At 37.4% G+C, this 26,663-nt stretch overlaps 1 protein-coding gene across 3 annotated transcripts in view; it reads right to left on the bottom strand.

The window, feature by feature from the left end:
• Nucleotides 1-26,663, bottom strand: part of ITGB1 (integrin subunit beta 1) — a 387,977-nt gene that overhangs the window by 12,274 nt on the left and 349,040 nt on the right. For 2 of the 3 annotated variants that reach the window (XM_075492501.1, XM_075492498.1), the window contains 11 exons: nucleotides 13,406-13,475; nucleotides 13,073-13,158; nucleotides 11,287-11,509; nucleotides 9,123-9,293; nucleotides 8,573-8,811; nucleotides 7,014-7,169; nucleotides 5,958-6,053; nucleotides 4,968-5,057; nucleotides 4,091-4,231; nucleotides 3,753-3,955; nucleotides 1,494-1,732 (listed from right to left, as the gene is read on the bottom strand). In XM_075492501.1, the coding sequence (XP_075348616.1) occupies nucleotides 1,494-1,732; nucleotides 3,753-3,955; nucleotides 4,091-4,231; nucleotides 4,968-5,057; nucleotides 5,958-6,053; nucleotides 7,014-7,169; nucleotides 8,573-8,811; nucleotides 9,123-9,293; nucleotides 11,287-11,509; nucleotides 13,073-13,158; nucleotides 13,406-13,475 (1,714 nt within the window). Of the gene's footprint in view, nucleotides 1-1,493; nucleotides 1,733-3,752; nucleotides 3,956-4,090; nucleotides 4,232-4,967; nucleotides 5,058-5,957; nucleotides 6,054-7,013; nucleotides 7,170-8,572; nucleotides 8,812-9,122; nucleotides 9,294-11,286; nucleotides 11,510-13,072; nucleotides 13,159-13,405; nucleotides 13,476-25,739; nucleotides 25,770-26,663 lie in introns of all 3 variants that reach the window. The other variant, XM_075492499.1, reaches the window with a different exon arrangement.

Below are 26,663 nucleotides of genomic sequence, written 5' to 3'. Positions count from 1 at the left end.
GTCTAACATGAACCATAAAATTTGTGACAGTAAGAAATAAGTGTTCACCATCTCAGGATAGATACAGGGAAAAGAAAACCCTGGTGCAGAGATAATGAAGACACTAATGAATTAAGAGCTACAAAATAAATTTTACCTCCTTGAAAAACTACTTACAAGAGTTTCTCCCCTTTTCCCATTCTCCTACATTTGGATTTCCTTTCATAAGCAAAACAGCAAGACTAGGGAAAGCTGATAAAGAACAGTATAATGTGATGGCCATATCTCCTGGGTGGAAAGCATTACAGAACTGCTTCAGTTCACAATTTTATATGTATATAGATGCATTAATCACTACTGTCTTCCTATCTATCACTATGTAAATTTATAAAGCAACACCCAAAAAGATTAGGAATGCACTAACTTAGACTTATGCACACAACCTAGAAAAATGAAACACCTTTGGCTCTCTAGACCACCACCATTCAGCTTCTGTACTTCTGACCTCATCCACCCAACCAAACTTTATGCTCCTTACACTCCCTACACAGGAAACAAGATACCTGTATCTCCAGAAGGGTGATTTGGATGAAATGGAAAGATCCTTGGCTACATCCCTCCTTCTCCATTGAGAATAAAGTGTTTAGGTCAATACTTAATCTGTCACCATATATTTTGGAACACCAGCACCATTGCTACTATCCTTTGTGGAGCTGGTCAGCAATAGGTGTATTTTGAGCAAATCAGACAGATGAGGTATTCTCATAATTCAGTTAAAGCTTAGTAGCTTCTCTGCTTTATTTTTGTATCACAGTCAAAACTGAGGTAGTAGTTACAGTCCTACCAGGTACTTCCATGTGCAAAGCAGCCTAGGGAAATTACAGGACAAAAAAAAAAAACCAAAACCAAAACCAGGCAAAATAATTGAGACACTGGCTGCTGGAGGATTTTCTAAATTGCTTTTGATTTCGGGAATTAACTGCCATCAGAGTCTCATTTCAAGCACTTAAGGAGTTTTTCTGGATCTTGCACGTTCTAATCTTCACTTACCTTTCAGAATAGTCTCAAGATAGCATCTCACTGGTATCTTGTCAAGCACCGAGTCAAGCACTCGCTATTACAAGTAAGCTGAGGTCATTATTTCTTTTTATTGACGCAGTGGTTACACTGAGCCAGTATAACATTAATCTCAGGCCAGTTGTCTCAGCATTCTTTACTATAATACCTGAGGGTAATTCTGTAATAAACAGCAGAAGTCAAGTTCACTTTACATCCTTCCTGGAGCTGTGATTCAAGGAAGGTGAAATGTGTATTAACACACTATATGTTCATGATCAGAGCGAGCTGTTTTATTAATAGACTTTTTCAACCACTAAATCTGTGGATATTCTCATCTTTGTTATCAAGTAGCTATGACCTATAAAAGCTAAGTATCACTACTCTACAGGGTACAGTTGACAGACTTGTAAACTGCGCCAGTTTCGCCTGCAGAAAACTCTGAAGTAGTTTCTCACCTCCACAAATCAAACCATTTGATCGATCACAGTTGAAGTTATCACATTCACAATATTTGCCAGAATACACTTCATTGGTGTTTTCTCTTTTCTTGCATACACATTGTCCACAAATGCATTCTCCATTGTTACTGCATATTTCTGTACTGTTCTCCCTCCTGCAGTAAGCATCCATATCCTCACTATTTACTTCATCTGTACTACATTCACATAGTCTTCCAATACGTCCTTCATTACATCTGCAAGGTAAAAACATGACTGAAAATATAAACTTAACTAAAAGTCATACAATAAAAAGACTACAAAAATAGTACAAAGAACAGGCGTAAAAGTGACTATTCTCTCAAGGGATATTCCGAGTTAAACTTCAAATGAGAATTCCAGCTGACATCTATGTAGCCATTCTCGAAACTGGTGGAGCAAACTGGACTAAGTTGCTCCTAGGCTGATTACTTGTTCCAGATGAGAAACTATGTGTTGCCACCTCTAACCAAATTGCCACATAACCACTATTAATCCCTCTTCTCATGACAGAAGAATTATTATTTTTAAGTGACAGTGACTGTTCACTGTAGCTGCTGTCATCTGTCAATGAAAAGATTTCCCATGAACAGCAATTAGGCAGGAGAGTAGACGATCTTCAGAGCTGCTGAGCAGAGATCTTTGGGGAGCAGCACTTCTTATTATCAAGGTTAAAATATCGATGAACAAATGGAGGTTGTTCTTGTTCCCAGCAGTGATTGACAAACTGCCGTAGGACGTCAATCAGAGACATCACTTCCATCAGGAAACTGCTACTGTTGCAAAAGGCTGTTCTTACCTATGGGTCTGTTCTCCCCTGTGTGAAACCACAAGGACACCAGTGACAGCGATACCAAGTTTAATAAGTCTTTCTACACAAAGATGGGAAAAATCTGCTTTCCTTATTTAAAGGGAACATCAAAAACTGACGGCAAAATGGAGCAATGTATCCAGTATTTATGGCCCAAAGTGGCTTATTCCTCAACTTACAGAATACTAAGCAGTTAGGAGGCCATACCTCAGTCTTTCAAACACTGTTAACTACCACCAACAAATTCACCAGGCAGATGTTAGTCAGTTCCATGCCAAAGTAGTCTAAGATTGAACTCAGTATCTTTTCCTTTATTTTTAATAATAGTCACATATTAAACCATGAGGAATGGACTTACAAATTTTATTTCAGTTACAGTTCATTAAGCAGGAACCAATATTGTTTTCCAAAGTCCTGGATCTTTATTTCCTAGAGAATTCCTTCAATTCATTCTGCTCTTACCATTCTCATCTCAAGTGTTTCCAAGAAGAAGGAGTTTTCATTTTTGCTGTAGGTTTCTTGGAGGGGAGAAAAAGGCTAAAACCTTGACTTACTAGGATGATCTTCAACCAATCTCCACTGAAACTCTAAGGTTTTGCTCTGCTTTCATTGTGTGTCATTCATTGTGTGTAATTCCAGAAAATCCAGTATCATTTTACTTAATTTTCAAATGTGTAATAAGGAATACACATCTAATCTAATCCCTGTGAAGGGCAATAATGGACATTTCAAAGGCATATGTATACAAAATGTTATATATAGTCTGAAAGATTTATAGATATATGCAATTAGAAGAAACATTGTAATAAGACCCCCAAAGGTTCAAAATAAAGTAGGGAGAAGAGACTGGGGATGTCATCCAAAATAAAAGGTTGTTTTTTATGACTTTTTACTCTTCCCTGCTATGAAACAAGTGGTGCCAATCTGGGTAGGAGCTCCTACCAGAAAACTAGGAAGCCTTTGAATTTCTCAAAATCAGCAGACCTCACATTAGAAGAATATAATCAGATCAGTATGAATACTTGCAAAAATATCACGGATTAATTAAATTCATTTTGTTCCATAAATCCATAATTTTGCCATACTACATGGACCTTGAAATTAAATAAAGAAACAGAAAAAGCAGTAAGACCTACATCATTTAAAGGACTGACTCAAGGCCAAATTCAAATTCTGACTTGTACAACAGTGCCAATCCAATGATCAATACTATGAATTCCAGCATATGGACTCTTTGCAGAGATAAGACAGCATGTCAAAATATCCTAAAAGAAATATGTCTGCAACAGTAATTCTTGTCCTTTCACTAAAAAAAAAAAAAAAAAAAAAAAAAAAAAAAGTAGAACCAAATAAACCCTATTTAAGGAAACAAAGGTCTTGCTCATACTTCCCTTTTGCAAAAATAAATAAAATGTCTATTTACTTACCTGCATGCACCACATTCAAATGTTCCATTTCCTTCGTGGCAGGCTGGACTATTAGGTTCTCCTTCACTTTGACACTGACATTCACAGATGAACTGGAGATTAATTTCCACTTCTTCAGTAAATCCCAGTGGTTTAATTTTAATTGTTTCATTTTGTCCTTTCTTTGGACATTCATTAGCTGTTACATTAATCTCAAATTTAACCTGCAAAGAAAAATAAATGGAGTGCCACATTACTAAATGGAGTTTTGTCTGTACTATTAAAAAAAAAAATACTGAGTGTTGGACACTTTAAATCAATTTTATATTTGAGTAGTAGCACATATACTGTTAAGTTACCTCATCTCCGATTGAAATATTAGAACATTTTCTTCCATCTTCTTGTGTGTCATTCACTCCATTCTTGCAGAAAGACTTGTAACTGATTGTCACTCCTTTTGGTAGCTTACTGTTTTCCAGGATAACCTCTGAAGAAAGGGACTAAAACAATAGTTATTAGCTAACTTCAAATTGAGTCACATAAGCATTTTGCTGAAAAAAAGAAATTATACAACTATGCACAGTCTAAGCATCAACCCACGGGCACACTGGAATTACGTAAATTCCAATGTGCCAAGAAACACCAGCCCAGGGGCTGCCCACAGGCACGCTGTGGTGACTCCTTCTCATGGCTGAACCCTGTTACACAGGGTCAGGGCAGGTCTCTACAGATGTTGGAGACACTTGTTTGCCCCACGTACTCCAAAGGAGAAATAGGGCTCATTTACACAACACAGCTATGAAGAAAATAAGAAATCCTGGGTTTCGCCCCAAGTTAAGTTTGATGTAGACATTTTCTTCCGGGTCAAGAGGTTGCAAAATGGTCCTTTTCACTTCCACATGGAAGGAAGGCAAGAACTGAAGATGCTGAAGAAACAGTGTGGTTTCTGGTTGTGGATTTTATTTTTTAAAAGGGAAAACATGGATGATAACTTTTTCTTTGTAATGTGAAGTGGATTTAAGAGTGTATGTTTCTAGTCATCTAACCTCTTATTACCATAGTGTCTGAACATCTAATGTGGTTTTACTGCAATGGCAGTATATTTATAGTTTAGTATACTCACATCCTATTTTGTAGGGAAAAAAAAAAAATCCACCTTGGAGTATCTGTGTTAAAAACTCGTAACAATTCAGAAGCAAGAAAAATTAATACAACCTGAATAAAATCTGAACTTACATTGTATGCATCAATGATCAGCTGAATCACATTGCTGGAGTTTGAAGATAACGTTCCCACTGCTGATTTTGGTATCAGATTTTTCAATTCCTTTCAATATTTACAAAAGCAAAAGGAAAATTACAGTCCTACTAACAAACAAGTATAATTTGTACTATAAATATCTGTATAGTGATATAATGCTTTAGTGGATTAACTAGTCAAGATCAAGTACTTCAAAAAACAAGGCTACCGTATAGCACTACTAATATAAAAAAATATCCAGCCTTTTCTTCTTCTGCTTTGCATTTTCGTGTTAAATTTGGTAATAGAATATTAAGACTTTCTCTCGTACAAGTTGACCTCGTACAAGTTGACCACGTATAATATATCTTCAAGATCTTAAAGAACCACCACACTTCCAGTGCATTAAAGATAGGCAGATAAAAGATGATTTCCAATGAAAAAGAAAAAGCTTACAATTTGAATGTAGTTAAAAAAAAAACCACACACCACCTTTTTAGGTTAAAACATTGAAAAATATGCACCTCCTTTACACAGTCATTTCCTATTTCACAATCACATCCAGCAGCTTAGTTAATTTTAAACATCAGGAATATAAATAGACCACAAAGGACAAACTATGTTCTTTCATAAGCGTGCCTCTTGATTCGGTGTCCACACCCCCCTCAGCTATTTTGCTGTAAAACATGTTCATAAAAATTAGCACTGCAAGTTTGTTCTCCACTCCCTCCTACCAATAAAGTATAAGGCAGGGAGAAGAGGCACTTTCTCCCTGGAAATTACACACGCACTCAGTATCAATTTGAACAGGTAAAAAAGGTTTAATAATAAAAATATGAGCAGCAAAACATTGTTTCCGTGATCACTTACTTCCATAATTATTTTAATTTCAAATCAAGCTATTTTAATTATTTCAGAGCAAATTTTAGTCAGTCTTAGTGCTTGAGGGAAAAAAAAAAGTACAGAGACCAGAAACGTTATCTTTACCTTATAAACTGCCTGAAACTCTTCAGTAACAGCAAAGATTGTTTGAATATTGTTCTCACTAAGCTTCTGTACCAGGTGAGCAATAGAGGGATAATCCTATAAAAATCAAGCATAAAATGCAATTAAAATTTGGGACACATTGCTAGAAAACAATAAAACTTTGACATCATAAATACAAATCACGTAAGACTTTAAATAGCCAGCTTATGTCACAGTTCTAAAGCAAAACAACCTCTGAAAACAAACATGCATTGAAAAGATTCCATATATGCCCCATGAAGATAAGTGTTTTTTTCACAATAACATTATCGTGTTCCCTGCCACTTAGTCTCCAGGTTAAATCCGTAATCTCAGTGTTCTCAGAAAATTACCTTCGGTAATTTTCCATATGACTTCTCAGTGAAAACCACTACCTTTTGCACTGTTTCATAAAGAAAAGATGAAATAAAAGTGAATTAATTTTAGGTTTTCATTGAACAATACTCACTTAACTTTAGGAATACATGAACACACAAACTTTGTAAAGCTTATTGTGTTTACCCCATCCAGTAAATGTTTTTCTTTTCACCTTTTGTCTGATCTACCTATCAATAAACCATGAAGGTAATGTTAAGCATACTTTTACCATAAACTTTGTATCATAAGATTTCAAGCAGTCTTTAAAAAACTGGCCAAGGAGCTCTCTATTTTACAGTATTTTTGACAGTAGCAAAACACTTCTGAACACAAAATCTAGTGAAATGATAAAATAATGGGACAGAGCCACCACAGTTTGCCAGTGGACATGCAGGATTATTAATTATTAAAAAGGTTAAAATCCAACAACACAAGTCATAATGTGAAAGTTGCCATTTCTTGAAATTTTCCAATTAAGACTGGATTAATTCTTGCACATTTGCTTTAGTTAAGCTAAAGTCACTTGATGTAGTACAGAGGTAAATGGGTAAAGTTCAAAAGATGTAGCAGCCTGAAACTATACCAGATGACCTAATGAGTGTTTTTGAGCTTAAGCATCACAAAATATTAATTTCCCTAGAAGACGATGTAAAGACTTACGTAATAGTGGCTCATTGTGTACATATTATTTTCCAGATGACATTTCCCATCATTTGGTAAAACAATTCCACCAAGTTTACCATCTCCAGCAAAGTGAAATCCAGCATCCGTGGAAAACACTAATAGTCTTGTAACATTTCTCCAGCCAATTTGTTCCTTGGGAAACAAACAAATGGATTTTTGGTATTTTGCACTGATTTATTTTATAGCATTGTGGACCAACACTTGAGAGATAAATGCATGAAAAAGTAGACAGACTTAGGAGAAGGCATACTGCAAAAGTGTCACCCTGGAAATCATGTAATTCACTCAAACCTTAAAAGCACTTGCATTTAATTAAATGTCTGCTGCAAAACATCTGCTGCAAGTTTTTCACCAAAGGCAAGAAACATTCTTTGAGATGTATTTTGGTCTGTTCTCACTAGAGTATCTGAAGAGTGATAGAGCGTTAGAAATCGGGCTCATCAGTCCAGCTCTTTAAAGCCAAGTCCACTTCTATGTCACTACCATGCAGTCCGAGCACAGAGGACAACCTTAGCACGTAGAGCACTGCTGCAGTCTTGAATTGGAAGATGACAGCTTGCCTGGCGCTAGGCTCTGAAGAATCACGAGGCTTTGCCAATCTAGTCCAGATTTGTACCCAGCATAGTGCTTGCCAGAAGACTGCCCCTTTTTCACTGTCCCACGAGCATCGGGGCCCACAACTGCAGGGCCTAATTCTGTAACCTGCCCTTTCCTTTTTTTTTTTTTTTTTTTTTTTTTTTTAATTCTTCCATCAAGTTGAAGCCCTAGTTAATTTAAGGAGAGAAGACCATATAAAAGTGTCACATAAATACCAGTTACCACCAAAAATAAAAAACAACAAAAAAAACCCCTAGAAGGCATTAACACTGCACTTTTAAAATAAGACTCCAGATTGTTTCAAAAAGTCCCGACTCCATTGATCAACAGCAGAAATAATATGGTAACAAAGCAATAAACTTGGATATCACTTTATGCCCCTGTACAACACGAACTCCCAGTACAGTGGTCTGTCAGACTACAGAAACATCAAAGAATCTAGTGATCTAGATCAAAGAATCTAGTGATCTAGCAGTGATCTAGATCAGATCTTCAAAAACAAACAAAAATCAGGTTTCCATCTACTTCTGTCTGAGAAGCTAGTAGAAGTTACAATTCACCGAACTATTCTGAAACAAAACTACAAGAAGCATATAAAACTTTGAAATAGTTTGAGAATGGTTGCTTACTCAGGATTTCATACACTTTTGAGCAAAATTTGACTCTTCTTTTACAGCAAACTTTAAAAATTTTGTCTTTGGAATGCATCTATCTGCTGTGAACATGACCTCTAATCGACACTTTCACATTTCCCAGTTTGATTTGCTCACTAGAGGTCTCTACAAAAGACAAATGCATGTACCCATGCAGTCTGTCTAGTCTACCTTGCCTTGCTAGTATGAGATGACACGTTCAAATGTGAGCCACCAGAAAACACTAAGGCTGTATTCAGACAATTTCATTTAATAGAGCAGTAAAGAAAACTAATACACACTTACCCCACAAACTGCAACCTGCATTATTGCATCAAATCCACCTTCAGGAGAATCTAAATTCCCAGAAATATGCTGTTTACCTACAAGTTCATTGAATTTATTTCCTTCACTGGTAAGGCTGAGTACATTTTTATAGCTAAATGGACTTGTACAGTTCTGGTCACCTGTACAAGGATTTCTGAGTTTGGCTGGTGTTGTACTTATATATGGCATCACAGTTTTCTCCACAAAAGAGCCAAAGCCTAAGACAGAACAATAAAAACCCTGTAAGTTGAAGAATGGAAGTCTCTTATTTATATTATGACACAATAGAATGCAAATGCATTATAGCTGAACTGACATCAGAAATAGTTCTCATACTTGGTTTATGTTCCACTTTCTCCTTCAGCACCAGGTACTCTTATGTTCCTCAACAGGTTCTATGTATTAGAATATCTGCCACAATACTGCTAATTAAAAAAAATTACTCTTCATACATAATCATGTGAAAAACATCAGGAAGGAAACTTGATTTTTTTCTTTTTTTTTTTTTGAATAGGCAAATCTTTCTTACCAATTCGAAAGTCTGAAGTTATTTTTTCCATTTCTGACATCAGAGCCGTTCCGAGACTTTTCACATTCTCTAAATCATCTTTCATAGAATAGGAGAGGTCCATAAGATAATAAAGGTCAATGGGGTAGTCTTCAGCTCTCTTAAATTTTAATGAAAATGTTTGGGGCTCCCCTGTTTCAAAGATTAAACAACAAATAGAAACCATTAAAAATTCCACAACTGCACCGGCGGCAAGAAAAATACCTTTTTAAGGAAAGTCTTTGAAATACTGAAGGAGGTTTTGAACTAGAGGTGAGTGTTTTTTTCTCCTGTTAATTGAAATGCTTAACATCAAATTATGATGAAAAAAGTTTCAAGAAATATTTCTTTCAAGTGTCCAACTTCATATTTCCAAGGTATTTTATCTCTCCATAGAAAATACTAGCCTGCCAAAAATCAAGCCTGTCTTAGTTGCTGCAATTTCAAATCTTCATACTTGCAATAATTTTAGCAAGGTTCCTGTAAGATCTAATAGCACGAATTTTCAATATCTATTTGCATCCAAGATGACTCCAAAAATTCTCAGGGTTTAGTTTAAAAAACACACATTGTTTAAATAGGTTTATAAAAGAAAAATCAGTTCTGGATGGAATATTTCAAGTTACTTTGCATCAAATACAGGCTGAGAGCACAGAAATGGCAGTGAGATAATGGCAAGTTACTATTTGTTGCAACTGTAAGCCCCGACACTGAGTTTCGCCAGCAGAAGCATGTAGTCTCACTCTGATGTCGAAAGACACTGCAGAATAACTACACACACACCCTGCCCATCCAAAAAATGGAAAAGTATTCTTTTGCCTATTATATATGAAATGAGGAATAGAAGTTTTTTCCCCCAGCCCCCTCAGTCACTGAAGTTAAATGGTGATATTGCTGCTGTTAAGTCTGCTTAATAATTAGCAAACATTTGCTTAATATGAGCAAAATTAGCAAACTGGGGAAACCATCAGATGGGCAAAGTGAATAGCATATGGATCATGCAGCTATGCAGCATGGTTTTCACACAAAAAAAAAAAACCCCGAAAAAAACCCCAACAATGAAAACCAAAACCTAAAAGCTTTAGCTTTTCCTTAGCTACTGTTCAAAAGAGCCTGCACAGAAAGCAAGTATCACCCTCCGCAAGTACACAGTCCCTCATCAGAGAACTTACGACCAAGTGAAGCGCTTATAAACAGAGTAATAATCTTTTGGGTAATAAGGTTCTGGTTGCCCAGGTCCCTCATATGTTCTGATTAAGAAACTTTTGTGTCAACAGAGGGACAATAATTTGCTTTGAAGCTGAAAGGGTCATGTTAGAAATAAATAGGGGCAATACCAAAATTGCAAAATAACTTTCATTCCTTTCCTCTCCTCATCATGCTAAGCTTCTTTAGAACATCTTGCATTTATTAAGGCAATCACCACAAAGCAGCTGATCCCAAGTACAGGCTCTTATTCCAGGTAAATATAAGGTAGCTGTTGAATGTGTCTGCAGTACCTAGGAACTCGCCTTAAGGACAATCTCCATTATGCTCAAGCACTGTATGAGCTACTAGCCCTGTTTCTGCCCCCCCAACCCCCAATGAAATAAAGTTCTCTTTACGGGCTCGAAATGGTACACAACTACTTTGTTCTCATTACTGTAGTCCTGTGTTCACATCTTTAGCCTCTGGAAAGTATTTTACGTAGCAATCCAAAAATCTTGCCCCGTAACTACAAAACCATTCAGTTCAGACATGCAGACTTTAGGTGACAGCAGTACTTCAAGGAAAAGGAAATGCTCTCATAACTTCTCTAAGTTTTTGCACACTCCTCTACTTTCATTCTAAGAAGCCACACTGTAGAAAATCAACTACAAAATACCGAGAACAAAACAATTTTACCTTCCTATGTACCAATCCATGCTGTATCTATTTTCTTGTAAGTTCTATTGGGAACAAGTGATAATATCTAACCTTTCATAAAAATCAAACAGTATTTGGGGTATCTAAACACCTGGGACTGACCCGAATGGCTCTCCTATCATTCAAGTTATCTGAACAACAGTAGTTTCTGTAAAAAAAATGGTTACACATTCAAAACAAAAAATGCAGATATGGTGGTTACAGAAAAATCACCCGAAGACTACAATGAAACTGCCCTTACCGACTCTTAGTTTCAGTACTAATTTTTGTGGCTGGATCTGTGTAATGGCCTCTGGTTTCAGCTTCTCTGCAGCACCTATCTTACGGTTTGTTACTTCTCTATCTTCAAGCACCTGTTTGCTACCTCTGGGATTTTCTATATCTTCCATAGGACAGCCTTTACTCTTTAGTGCTGCCAAGTCATCACATCGGGCAGATGTTGGTTCTCCTTCTTGCAAAAAGTCCTAGAAAACACAGGCAAGAGAGTATCAAGTTTACAGCTCTCTGCAATTCGTTATATTCTACCCACAATAACACTTTCTATAATGACTCCATCTTTTTTTTTTTTAAAGTTCAGTAATAAAACACACAGTCCTGAAATATGTTAAATTATACTAAACACATCAGTGACTACTATTTAGTCCAGGAGTTTGCATCTACTTATACTTACCTGCAGATGCAGGTTGCAAGCAAGATGAAAGTAAAAAAATGCCCAATGTCACCTCTTACAGAAGCAGGACATCCTTTTAAATCGGCTACTCTAAAAGTGACAGCAGGTGGAAAAAGCTCTCACCTTCATGTAGTCATCAATAACGTGAACCTATTTGTACAGCCTACTTGGCAACTACCCTCTCTTTTAACATCTTTTTTTTTAAATGCTTTAATTAAAGATTATGTAAGTGTACCTTGGTACTCCACAACAAAATAATGGCAATATGCTGACAGAGCAGGGAAAAGACAGACGACAACTCTTTTATTTTGGGGAAATTCAATTCGAAAGTAAGATCCATAAGCAAAACCAGTATGTAACTTTGTTCTGAACAACAAATTAACACTACCTCAAACCTAAAAAAAGCTCTAACCTCAAATATGAATAAATAAGGCTTATAGTTGAGAAAGTTGTCAATTCTGATTCCCCCCCCCAAAAAATATGCATATAAATAAAATATATCTTAAAGCTTGTCAGTTCTTGATGACTAGGACCTACAACAGCTCAAGGCCTGATAGCTCAAGGCCAGGTTTTATAGTTAGTCAGTTTAATTAAATGTTTAAAGTTTATAAGCTGGTTTGGGGGATAGTAAGTAGGTACTATATGGAAATAAACACACATTATCATCTTCTGGCAAGAAACAGGAAAATGTCCCTGTTTTCATTAACAAACCAAAGAAGAGCCGTAGAAAACATTTTCTTCTGTTTCTAACCTGAAGACGACACTTCAGCATATACTGGTTAAGTCGCGCAATTTAAGATGAACTCACATTTTGTATTTCCTGATTTTAATTTTTAATTACATAAAAAAAAGCACTCTTTTTATGTTTCATACTGAAACAAACAACCCACCCACACAAACCAATCTCCTACCCCCTCAAGTCTACCAAGAACAGAAAACTAAAATTTGAACATCTTTCTTTTATGAAAGAAAACCTTCAATCTCTTCCCCTACTCCACCTAGGTCTGTCTAAAATTACCTCTTACTCTAATGTCACTGGAAGAATATAATTAAGCATACCCAGACAGATTCCATGCTGGAATGATTTTAAATAACTATGAGACAGCCTGCAGGGTCCATATACACTTAAGATTTAGAAAAGCAGAAGTAAACACATTGTGAAAAGCAATACTACTCAAACGAAGACATCAGGAAGATCATAGCATCTGAATTTTTAAGCACAAATAAGTATGAAAATGAAGAGCTACAGAAAACTATTATTAATGAAAACAGACATTTCTGTACATTTAAAGTATTTGCTAAAATTTGAAACCAAGGGAAAAAAAACAAACCATGAAAGGAATTTTGCAACACTTACTGTTTTTTTACACCAACCACAGTTTGGTCCTGCTTGTATACATTCACCACATGATTTTGCATTAGCTTTTATGCAGTCACTTCCACCTAGCAAAGAATACAAATCAGTCACTTCGTTTATGAAAAGGTGCTAATGACAACAGAATTTTAGTTTGTTTCATTCTGGCTTTGTAAACTAAGTTCTAACTACAAACAGGTTACTAACAAGAGATATGATTGACATATTACCATTAGCACTCATCTAACAATGATGTATTTATCTACATATATAACTGCTAAATATATATAGGTTTAAAGCAAAATTAAACTACTGCAATGAAATCAAGTGATTTACCTTGCTGAGCAAATCCATTCAATATCAAGCAAGAGAGGACGCCAGCCCATGTCAGCAATTTTAAATTAGTCTGAAATACATAACCAGAAGACCAAACTATGATTTATCACAAGGAGTAAGGCAAAAAACAAGGAGAAAAAAAAAAAACAACAAACCAAAACCCAAACCCAAAAAAACCCCCCAAAATGTTCCATGAAACTGCAGATATGCAGCTGTGTTTCAAAGGAGACAAGGAACATGGAGCAGACGCAAATCAAATGATCTTAGTTGTATCAGCTGGACAGTTTTGCTCCAATACAACCATGTTTGTGGGCTAAGCTTTGTATTCAGAAGACATCAGACAGGGTAGCTTCTTCTTAAATTATTTTGAAATATTTTTATGTTAGGTAAACCAGCAAGGTATGAGAAATTTGGAAATGCTGTTTGGGGCAGGGGGGGCGGGGACAGAACAGACAGGACAACAGGAAGAACCCAAACCAATCTATTGACATCTTATTAAAAAATATTTAGGATCTGAATGTTATCAGAGAGAGACACTCCTAAATAAAGATACCACAGAAATACAAGATGGAAACAGAGCTTCTCTATTCAAGTCTCTGTTTTAAGACAAACTTCAAGGCCCTTTCCAAAATATTTTCCCTGGAATCTTCAAAGGGCTTTTACAGCCTAACTTTGCACCTTATACCCTAAACTAGAAATTTCCTCTCACAATATGCAACATAAAACTTCCTTGATACAAACTCAGCCCCTTTTTTCTTCTTTAGACAACAGAGAATTAATGGGTACCATCCTTATTAAAGAAAAAACACTCTACCCTTTGTTCAGTGCTATCAACCTTAATGAAAACCTGGCAGAAAAAACAGATACATACAAACTATATAATCTATATGCTTTAGGAGACAAGGTTTGAATGCTTATAAACCACAATTTAAGGTTACTGACTTGTCATCTTCCCTAATTATTGGTGAGACTTCACTTAGTATTCCAGAGTTAGGATTATATTCTATAAACGGGTTTCAAATAGACCATTTTTTTCTACATTTTCTTCTACTGTAGTAGCAGGTAGTCGGCCAGGGTCAGTTGTCACATCTTTCGAATTTTGGTACTATTTTAAATTCCATTTCTCTTTTATTCATTATAAGAATTCTGAGAACTTGGACTGGCTGCCAATTTCCTTGGTCATCCTAAAATGTTATTGGTAATTGAAGCCTTTCCAGTCATCCTGGAAGCATCAATATTCTTAATACCTTTTTGTTCATAAAATATCTTGCAATACAGCCAAGGAAAGCTGAATTTGGCAGAGTCTTTTTAAATGAACCTGTCATTTTCTAGAAGATGTACTATTATTCATATAAATTAGCAGAAAAGTGAGCAATGCTTAAATAAGCACAGCAGTTGAGCTTTAGTTTTCCCACAGTGATTTAGGGTCATTCATAATTGTTACTTTGCACATCCAGCCAGACATAACGGAGAAGGGATAGCTGCTCTAAAATCTGGTGGAGAATGTTTCAAACAGAAGCCAACCATTTGCTAACAAATTATATCCAACAACAGTATTATATGGTTCATATTTTTCTGATAAATCATTTTGGTCCACCCTTCTCTTCAGTGGATGCTATAGCCGCGGGGGGGGGGATTTGCTGTGGAATGACTTTGCTAGATGTTATGCATATGCATGTAAGAAATTACTGATTAAAAAAAACGAAGAAAAATTTGAACTGTGAATTATACCTTACTTAACTTTTGAGCATTACTTATTGCACATATCTAACTCTGATTTTTCCCTCTACCCATTGCTGCAGAGTCCTTCATTGGCAAATCTCTTTTTCATGAGCACTCTTATTATTAACTCCCCTCTATAAGCAATCACCTAAATCAAACCTGTGCGACCGTGAACCTTGATCAGAGGGGAACCATGACCCAACAAATGCAACTAGATGGAAGACAGACAAAGGGACTGAATCAAGGTTAGAGAAAAAGAGCAGTTACGTGGTGTAGGACCATACCTATCGGACTAGGAGTCTGGAGGGCAAAGCCTTATCTAAGGTTGGTCAACTTTTAGGTTCCTCCTTTTCTGGTTTTATGGTAAGTATGTTCTGTGTTTAGGAAACCTTACTTCCCTCAAATGAAAGGATATTTTGTTACTCGAGAAGCAGTTTGCTTCAAGTATAGCCCAGAATGGGGTGGGCTTTTCAGTAAGAGAAAACCTAAGCTGCTGGCATCAGTTTAGTACTTTTCTGTTAGCCAAAATGAGAAGATTATAAACAGTTCACCTTTTTAGGGCAGACCAGCAGCGGATGCACAGCAAGCCCATGCAGACGATATAAATAAGTCAAAGATGTGACACAGTGCTAAAACTATGACTAAGACCATTTGGAAGAGAAACGTTCCTGTGGAAATGCATTCGCATGATGAATGTAGTTCTGGGCACAGATTCCCCGTAAAGTTAACAAGGAAAATGTCCTCTTCCATATATGGCTAAGCCAATGCCTCTCCTAAAGCAAGCTGCCTGCCCTCCAACACATGCTAGCTCGCTTCCTTTACCTCTACTGCTTAATAGCTTTTCCATCTGCTGAGTTTTGGAAAAACTCGAGTAAAGATTTGCTAATTTGGATTCAATTCTGATTGTTCTTTAATGCAAGCAAAGCAATGCATATCCTCAGCCTCCAAGCCTCCTCCTAACCACTGCAGCATCCTGGTCACAACAGTGTCAAATACATTCTCCTGCAAGTCACGGGTTACTACTGTGGATTGCCCTGTCACAAATTTTTCTGTTAAGGGAACAAACCAAAACAAGTAACGCCTAACTACACTAGACAGCCAAAGGAAGCCTTTGGAAACCATTGGTGGAGCTGGAACTAAACTTCGTGTCAGTATTCAACCACAGATGACGGGAACAGAAAAGAACCCATTGTTACAAGAAATAAATGAAATTTTTTGCGCAACATTTACATACTTTCTATTATACTTGTTCTCCTCTTTCTAATTAAATCCTTGAAAAATATCCCAGAGTCCTTGAAAAAGTAGGGTTTTTTTCCCCTTGAAAAAAAAAAATGACTCAAAGCTTACAAAAGGTAAGCTTGCCAAGAACTGAAATCTCTTTAACAACTCTATCACCAGTTGGATCCTTTTTAAAAGGCTGCTAATGGTGTGCTGTTGAAAAACTGATTTTAAAATTATTTCTGCATATTTGTGAACCATACTCTATTTTTGTGAAATATTTTAGGAAGACAAACATGGACATAACCTTGAATGTTTGGACTCGTTGCTTTCCAAGTTTTTTTGCTAACCATCTCTACAAACAGTAATGCTTGAAGAGAATTTTTTCTTTATAAAACCAGCTTTGATAGAGATCTCTGGAGCTTCTAATTTTAAATGAGAGACTCATTAAGTGACAACAGGAAAAAGGCAGGATTATTTCTCCATAGTGAGACTAATTTTGAATTTGCAAATCAAATATTTAGCACCTTTGTATTCTGCTAATCATCACAATATTTAGAAATGAAGTTTACTACTCCACAGCACTAAAGCCTTTTGCAGCTTTTTAAATTTATTTATTAGAACAGCAATAGCATCTGTGCAGAAAATTAGCTGGGCAAATGGGATCAAGAAAAAAGGGTAAGAGTTATAGAAACATTAATTCTTTTGAAATGAAGTATCGATGGCTACGCTGCTCTCCTCTCAACGCTCTTCAGCTGAGCATTTCACCCCACCTGATACAGGCCACAATTTATACTGATATTAAGGCAACGTTAGCAACAAGCTGTTAGGCCACTGCAGTATTGCTCCACTCAGCCGAGCAGCTCCTCATCTGACCTGAGCAGCTCCTCATCTGACCCAGTACTCTGGCATCCACCAAGCCAATGCCAAGCAAAGGAAAACACTACAAGGCATCTGACTCTATTGCGTACTGAAGTGTGCCTTGGTGCAAAGCTTTCTATTGAAATACATAATCATGCTTCAGACCACAGGGGAAGCATTTAAATATCCAGTAAGAGTTGAGTTGTTGTGCAGAAGCCACCTTTTTGAGGCAATAACCAGACAGCCTACTTATTCACATCCCCCCACACCACTCTAATTACACTTATAAACCTAGAAATGAATAAGCAACTCTCACTTTTGGACTAGCATTTGTGCTTCCTGCAGACTGACACCTCTTTGCATCAGCTGTGTTTTCACAGGTTTAAAGCTTGATTGAGAAATGCTGTATGGAATTAATCCTTCCTAGAGCTGAGATTATGTTTATAGCCACTTTCATCTAGTATAAGGATGGAAAGTCACTTAAGAGAGCTGCCCCATCCTCCTTGTTGATTATTCACCCTTGTTAATCAACCTCCTGGTTGATTATTCTTACTGCTTTCCTTTCTGACCAGTGCTAGCATTAGTGCAGCCACTGAGGAGCACTAGAGCAACGAAAAGATCTGGCTGAAACACTAATCCAAAGAAAGTGGCTAGTTTCAGCCATGTGGGTACAGAAATGCTTGTCCTGGCATGGCAGAGGTGGTGAGGTGCAGAAAAAGAGAACTGGGGAAAAAAAGGCAAAGGATACTGCTTCTCAGCCACAGTCCATGGCTGTATGCTGGACTACACTGGTCACACAGTCAGCCCCCACCGCCAGTCATCAAGGCTCTGGTTATAAAAGGCGCAGAAAGAGACATGTTTCTAAAATAAGCAGAATTAAATAGTCTCTGGAGATGCCTGTTTCAGCACTTGATGGCTACCCTGCTAAAAAAGTTCCTTCTTCCCTCACTCCAGAAGGTTTACTGGCTTCAGCTGGGGGCCACGCTTTTGAGCATGAATTTTATGGACTGGCAAGAAGAATCCCATTCACATTTCTGGGGAAAAAAAAAAGGGGGGGGTGGGGAGGGGCAGGGAAGGACACAGTGATTTTCTTAACTGGAGAAACCAAACAACCCCAGTGACACGGGACAGCAATTACATGGCCACTACAGACCTCTAACAACGACCCACACCTCTGTAAGCACTCCTGACAGCCAGAACTCCCACAACAGACATTGTTAATTACAACCCCAAATTTGCCTGGAGACGCAACAACTCTAAGCATGTCTGCTTGTACAACAATTCACTGCAAAGCAGCAATTCTCTATAAAAGAAAGAGGTAAAATGGGATCTTGCTGCTCTGTCTTGAGAAGTATATTGCTCAGAAAGACACAGGTACAGATATTAAAATGTTTCACACCAAAGAGTTACTTTTGATTAGAACCTCCAAGTTGTGGTGTAGATTTTCCAATGAATCTTAAATAGGTAATTCTTCATTTGTGACCTTAACAGCTATCTTATTTACTTAATCAATGTAGATGTTACTGTAAAACTGAATTATAGATGGAATACACTGTTTGCACAGTAGATTCCAGGTCCACCAGATCAAGAAGCTACGTGATGCATTCTTCTTCATAGAAGTGGAGATTTGGGGTAAACACTGACAGTTGAAAAGCAATAAATTTTAATCAAAGAACCAAAACGTTAACTGACCCTGCAAAACTATTTGTTCCCTGGATGTGGACCAGCCCTGTGGTCCACATCACAGACAGGCCCAGCTCCTGATCTTGCACCATCAGAGATGAGCTAGCAGAGTATCCCCATGTAGGGGAAGTGAACTTGATGGAAATAGTCAAGATGTGCAGTCTCAAAAGCAGGACTTTGTAGCACCCCAATCCAAATGGAAATGCTAGAAGTAAGCCTGCCTTCAACAGCATGACTTATCAAGACCACGATGTTCTTTCTCCCCCTTAGCAACTCTGCAGACGCTAATGGAGCGGGTTTTGAACTGCCTGCAGTAATATGGAAAGAATGGGACATTAAACCAGATTAATGTGCAAAATAAGAAATTCTTTAGCACTGAATCAGCTTTTACACAAAAAATTCATCACATCAAGCCTGCTTACTCAAATTGTGTCCTGAAAAAGCTTTTAAGGCATAACCACTTCAGCTACCATGACGCCACAGGATAAAAGAATCAGCAGTATTTCACACTGGACTTCATTTCCCTCTGTCAGTTATTATCTCTAAGTTAATGGAATAAAACAAGCATAGTCACGAAATACTCATGATAAGCACTTCCATAACCACTCTGTTCTAGTGGGGCATCATATGTTAAAATAATATATAATAAACCAGTTAGGACTTAAATTTTAATTACAAAGAATTAAAATCTACAGGAAAATAACTTTCTGCTTAGGTTAGGGAGACCAGCTCCTCCAGTATGGTTATCTGAGGTTATCTACCACAACTAGTGTATGTCACTGGTTAGTTCAGAAGATCCCCCTGCAGCATTGGGAGTCCAAAGAAAAGATGAGAATACACACTTCTGCATGCCAGAACCATGGGAAAACATATCACAGATCTGAAGATTCTGCATGGAAACTACTGTGCCCCCCTCCTATGCTTAATAAGGCAGACAAACATACACAGTAACACAACTGGTTTACTAAGACTCTCAGTTACACTGCATTACCCATAGTTTATTCACACTTACAGCTCTAAAAAATTTCTCAAGGTATCAAGCCACTTAAAATTCACCAAAAAGGACTGGATTCAATGGGGGGGAGGGGCCATATCAATAAGCATTAGGTTCTAAAATAGACTTGTAGGTCTGAAACCACTACTGAAAATGCAGCATGGGCACCTGCATCACATTGCCTCTTCAGTTGAACACATGAAAATGTTCATGTACAAGTACCAGCAGGCTGAGGCCATAGCTCATGAGAACAGATCTGGAAGGCTGTTCATGGTATCAGCTTGTATCCCCAGAGTACAGGGTGTTTGTTAGTTTATATAGGACACAGCTGCTTCAAGACAGAACAGCTAATTTCACAAGCACTCACACAGTTTGACCATATTAATCCTTTTATACAGAATTTATTGATATTTGTTCCTGGATTTCACAGGAGCCCTCAACTTACTGACACAGTTCTAAATAGTGGAACAAAAAGCAATTAGGTATTTTTCTGAAAAGTATTTTTTGGTCTTGATTTGAATTACTGAGCAGAAATAAACCTGCTCAAGTAAGGTGCCTGGCTGCAGGGTGTGTGTGTGTGTGGAGACTTTTCTTCATAGAACCCATAAGTTTCCTCTGTAATCAGAAAAAAAGAGTTACCGATTTCAGAACAACTGCAGAAGATAAAGTTTTCTGATATTTGACATCTCTCCACCTTGAGAAAGATAAAACCAAGAAGATGTGGTAGATCCAGTTGTGACATAGTTCACATGACAGAGGGTGGTAAGGGTCCCCCAATATTTTACAGCATGAAGGCATATCCAAGAAGATAACTGGGCTCCAGTCCCTCCTCAGCCCCAAAGGGTTTGAATTCACATTTCCTGGGAACACTCCATCAGCCTACAGGATATACTAGCAAGAGCACTCACCACTGCTCTTATTAAACCAAAGCTGCTGTGCAACCAAGAATGAAAGGCACAGAGACAGAAAACGAGCTGATGAAGTTTTGGCTCTTGTTTATCTACTGAAGCACTCAGATGGCAGGAGCAGAAGAAAGATGTACGTGGGGGTTCTAGATCCTGTTCCTTGTAATATGTATACACATTTTACAGCATATTGTCAATGGATAAAAGCAAAGAGAGTCTTGGGACCATGATTTGGAGTATGAGCTTGCTTTCTTTCTCACCAAATGCCCTAACCCGTAGGAAAGTGAAGGGAAACAGATGTATGTTCAAACTCAGACAGAAGAGAGTCTCAACTGCAAACCTCCTGTATCATGCATGACTACTCTGACTAGTGCACACTGAGCTGAAATCCCTCTCTAATTGCAGACCTGACCAATCTGAACTATATGGACTTCTCTATGGACTTAAAGAAATTAAAGTGAATACTTATCTTCCAACAAGCAACTAAGGCAGCCAGGGAGCTTCTGGTAAGCAAGGAGAGACCTATTGAATTTAGACTTCTATGGAACATAGCAAACCTATTTAGGCAAGATAGATTACATACCATGTTTTATTTCATGGCACTGTATTTCTATACATGTTTTCATTAGCAAAATCCATTGATAATTTCACTTAATGATAAACAAACTCCTGCAACCAGCTGCAAACCTAAATAACATTCATCACAAGCAAAAACAAGTTGCATAATAAATTGTAAAGAATACTAGCGCTGCTAAAGCCTACTCAAATAGAAGTATGTTATGAAAAGACAAATTAAGAAGTCACACAAATCCAGATTTCATGCTGACAACAGTGACAGAAAGTGAAAGAATGAGAAAAGATGTTCAGGGACAATGTGAAGATGCTGCCACTGACTAAGAGCCTTCACCTGTCAAGTCAGCAAACCCCAAGCACAACCTTGATCTCTTCCCTTTGTTCTAATGCCTTTCGGAGAGCACTGCAGTGGGGGCAGGACTAACACTGGTTAGTCAGCACCACTTTTGAAGTAGGGACCTTTTTTCAAATAGCATATGTACATACTGCCATGCACAGAAGGTTTGTAATTCATGAGTAGACCTCCTTAGTACTACCATACTACCAATAATTATTAATTTAAGAACAACGCTTTGTTGTATTAACCATCCTTGTCCCTAACATGGACAAAGAGACTATTTGTATAATGTTTTCTTGACTTGTTGAATCATAATTTGAAGCCAAGATTCCACAGTTTAGGAGTTGCTTTGGAAAGCATCTTGATGCTTGAAAGGCAAGTAGTACTTCGACACAGCTCATGTGAACTAACAACCTCCGTATGATCATCACATACAGGAAACCGTTTAAGAGCCAAGTGAGGTGCTCTTTCTCATGAGAATATTATTTTTTCCCCACAGGTTTATTCAGATATTTTTACCAGGCAATTATCCACAGACATCAATTTGTAGGGTAAAATCTGACAACTGTATTTTGGAAAACTAGACTAACAAACAGGTGTATTGTGCTTAATGTTCAACATTAAATTAGGAGAGAAATACAACTCTGCATATTCTCAAGAAGAGCAGGCAGAGGCTGCAGCTACATCTAATTAAAACACCAGCAATGTGCTTTTACTGTTTAATACCTATGGCTTATACCTAGTTTCATCTAAAACATTTGCATCTTTTTCTAAAAAGCTAGTTTGTAACTACTTCTTTCTACTCTATACCACCCAAACTATTGTGCTTATGAAAGTACGGAATAAAAAAGCCAAACATCCCATCACCACACACCTGCACTCCACTATTTCGCCAAGAAATCCCATGTCAGTGTATCCTGCCCACAGAAAGCTGAGATTCCTACAAGGACATTATGAAGCTCCTCAAATTTTAACCAAGGACAAAATAATAAAACCTATTCATATGCTGCTTATGCTAGCATGCAAGCACACCACAAAGACAGCACCTCTCTAAGACTAAACAGCTAACACACCAAGCCCACGGGTACCGATACTGCGGTTGAAACTAATTTTCTGTATCTACAGCAGCTTCTACACATGTGCACCTTGAAAGCTTCCTCTTTAAGGATAAATATATAATGAGGTGTTAAGAACCAAAACACCTAATTTCCCCCCCCCCTTAAAACTGTCACTGTCAAAAATATCCGTTTTCTATACTCTTGCCAACAGAAGTTTCCAGTAGTTCAAGTCCATCACAGCCCTAATGACTCAAAGCATGTTGTCTCCACAAATTTGTAAGAATTCTCGCTGTATCCAATCTCACTGTTATCAGTAGGCATTTTTCCATAACAAATATTTCAGGGTTTTCATTATTACAAGCACCTCTTTACATAATTGTGATTAAAACAGAGAGAAAGAAAAAAAAAATCTGTTTCATCACTTTTCAAATGCTTTTAGACCCATCAGTCATTTTTGCCATAATAATTTAATTTCTCCTCTTGCTTAAATGTGACACATTTTTTTTGGTGGGGGAGAGCATGAATCGAATATTTAGCTTGTTTACATAGGCCTTGCTAGTCTACAAGACTTCTTGGCTAAGTTTAGCATTTCCATCTCAGACAGATTACAATTAGGAATGCCACATAACGATTTAAGCCATTCTAGTAGAAAACATGGGTGTCTGTTCCTTGTGGTAATATTAAATTCCCACACACTCTGCACCACTTACTACTCCCATAAAGAGACTATTTAATTTTGTGCAACTTAAACCTCACATTCATCCACACAGGGGGAAATGAAAAGTCTAGTTAAACATATAAATATAGCTCTTACACAGCTGACTGTAATTGATGCTTCAGAGGCTGTACTGCCTTAGTAATATCCACAACTGTCACAATGTCTGGCTAAACTTAACTTTAATCCCAGCTTTTCTTTTAAAGGAAAGGCAGAACAGAGGCATGTACATTCTGAAGTAAAAAGCTAGAGAATTTCAGTTAATACACTGTCTCGCTCATCTATTTCTTTAAGAGAAAACAGTTGCAAACATCTTGCTGGCTATTGCTGCAGGTACTGCAGGAAGCCAGAAGCTGGCATACCGCAAAGGGCAAACTCAGCGGAAACTCCGTTGTTACATGGCAGTGTTCACCCACCAGTAGCTATCATTAACACTCAGGGTACAGTTTCAGCAACCAAAACCAAGATGAAAGCTAACTGCTGCTGAAAGGAACAGCAGTGCTACAGCATCCCCACCTCCAAAAAAGCAACCTCTGCCCCTGCGCTGCCACTCGTGGACCTCCCCCACCACCATGCCGAGCCAGCTCTGCTTGCTGGGCTGGTGGAGTGATACCTTGAGTCATCCCTTTCCCCTCCACATGGACACCACCTTCTGTAAGCCTCAAACTCAACCAGATCTCCACATGGACAGAGGAGTGCTGAGGAAACAACTTCTACAAAGTGGCAGGTGGCTGTCAGACTGATTGACCTCTGAAATTACACCATGCTCTTTGAGTGCTGCTAAACCAGCCTAAATGCAGGCTGTCACAGGCCCACCTTCCTCCTCTGCTGGCCTTGGGTGAATTGCTTATGAATGGTCTGTAACACAGCCAGCCAGTTTGGGGAGCTATTCTGATTTTATTTTTTCCAATAGGTTATTAGAATAAATTAGTTGGCCAAAAAATTAAGACAAGCAAAGAACGAAACACCAAAGGTTTTTTGTTTTTGTTGTTGTTTGGGGGGTTCTTTTGGGTTTGGTGGTTTTTTTGTTGTTGTTTGTTTGGGTTTTTTTAATTTTAATTCAGGATTTGAATGGCAAGTATACAGAATAATGCTTACAGATAGTATCCAAATATTTAATTGCAATTTTTTTAAAAGATTCACTATCCTAATACAATTTAGAATGAGACTTGTACTGAAACAAAACTCTTGTCTTCAGCATACTTTCAACACTGGGTAAGTGGTCAGGAAAATGAACATGCAGAAATAATAAAAAACTGGTCATCTCACAGAACTACATACAGATTTATAAGGCTGTATCTATCCATGAGATTTTTTAATATATATTTAATTCTATATATATTTAATTTTACATATGCATGTTATCTATCTATCTAAAAAACTAATGATGATTATTAATTCAATGGCAGTGACAACTGGCTAGGTATAAGCACGCAGTGAAACAAACAGTGGACTTCATCCAGATTTTAATCCTGAAGTTTGAGCACTTGCAAAAAGCTCATCAATCTCAGGAAAAAAATTACTTCAACCTTAAAAGATGTCCTTTTTTTTTTTTTGTAAACCACAGACCCATCACAAAGTACTTTATAAAAAGCAGTACTTGCCTGAACAACCTGCCTATTAATACACTTCTCCTGCTTTCCAAAGCAGGATTTTAAGCCTGCTTCAGACTGCTTCTAAGAGGACTGCAAAAGATAATAAAAGATGAGGTTTCTCAAAGTAGCCAAGTAGATCTGCCAGTTTGCCACTACTGAATGGAGACAACTCAATTTCTCTGGGCCCTAAAATTCCCTGCTTTGCACCCTTCATCTATCTGGTGCCAACTGTGGACGATACTTTAACCTCTTAACTGAGACAGTGGAACAAGCTGAGCAATAACTCCTTGCTGAGTTATTTCTCACCTGATCTAGCAAGCTAAGATGGATTACTCAAGTCAGAAGAGCACTGAAGCATGCACGAGCAGATGCTGTGAAGTTCCACAGCAGTTTATGCCAACTTATCTCTGGACTACCACAGTTCCACACTCCTCTCACTATGAGCTGCACATTTTCCTATTCCTCCCCTTGGTCTGAAGTGTGTCACTAGTAACGCATGTGGTCACGCAGTTGAAACAGCTGATCTAGTTGAAAATTAATTTTTTGCCAAGCTATTTTTCAACCAGATCAGCTATTTAAATGACTTACTGTACAGCCTTATGACTTCCACTGCTGATGCAAGGAGGATGGCAAGACTGCACAGCTACAGGCAGGAGGGACAGTTAAGACTTACATTGGTATAAATTGCTGCAGAGCCATGTTCCTACAAAAATAAAAAACATTTTTAGTTGAATTCATGGTTCAAGGGCCACTGGAACATTTTACGAAATATGAAATTCAGGTAAATTTGAAAACCACTTGTCTACTGTGGAGTTTTGAGTTATCACTAAGGAGGTTTCTTTTTTTTTTTTTTAACTCTGCAGAGACATAGTATTAAAATTGCTTCCAGCTACAAGCAAATGTTAATCATATTAAATACAGACATTATTCATTTAGAAAGTGAAACTGCATTGTGAATTACGTACCAAAATGAGCCAGTATCTGTGCAAGCTTTTTGATTACTATCAAACACTGTCCAAATTGGTCAGCTGGCAGGGATAAAAATGCTGGCAGCAATCCTACCCACCATAGTTACTCTTTAATGCTAAAGTTGAGTTTTTCACTGAAACTGGTGATATCAGCAACATGGCTATGTAACATTTTAATCTAGCCTTTGAAAAGTTATGTAAACAACATCTGTAGTGGAGGAGGTAACACATATATAGAAAAAAATGTTTATCACTGTTTATCAATTTTATGATGCATTTTAAGCAACCTATAGCCAATATGTTTAGTATGTTATTCCAAAAAAGGAAATTTACTGTTTCCTTTTTTACACTCAAGTACACACCCAGGAAAAATTACACTGAAATTCTTGAACACTAATTTCTCACAGATTTGTATTTGCATAGAAATGACAAAAACAGCACAAAAAATTATTCCCCATTTTTGAACTGTACAGTAAAAGCAAAGAACAAATGTTATCTCCTAAAATGTTACACTTACAGATGCTTTGGAAATGCATGTAGGTTACATTCACACACAACTGAAAGACAGATTTTTAATCTATTCTGACACAAAACCAGCAAATTGACATTTCAAAACGGTCAAGCCTTGT

The sequence above is a fragment of the Mycteria americana genome, chromosome 2 (genome assembly GCF_035582795.1).
Source record: "Mycteria americana isolate JAX WOST 10 ecotype Jacksonville Zoo and Gardens chromosome 2, USCA_MyAme_1.0, whole genome shotgun sequence".
NCBI lineage: Eukaryota > Metazoa > Chordata > Aves > Ciconiiformes > Ciconiidae > Mycteria > Mycteria americana.
This window is presented reverse-complemented; position numbering and strand designations above follow the sequence as displayed.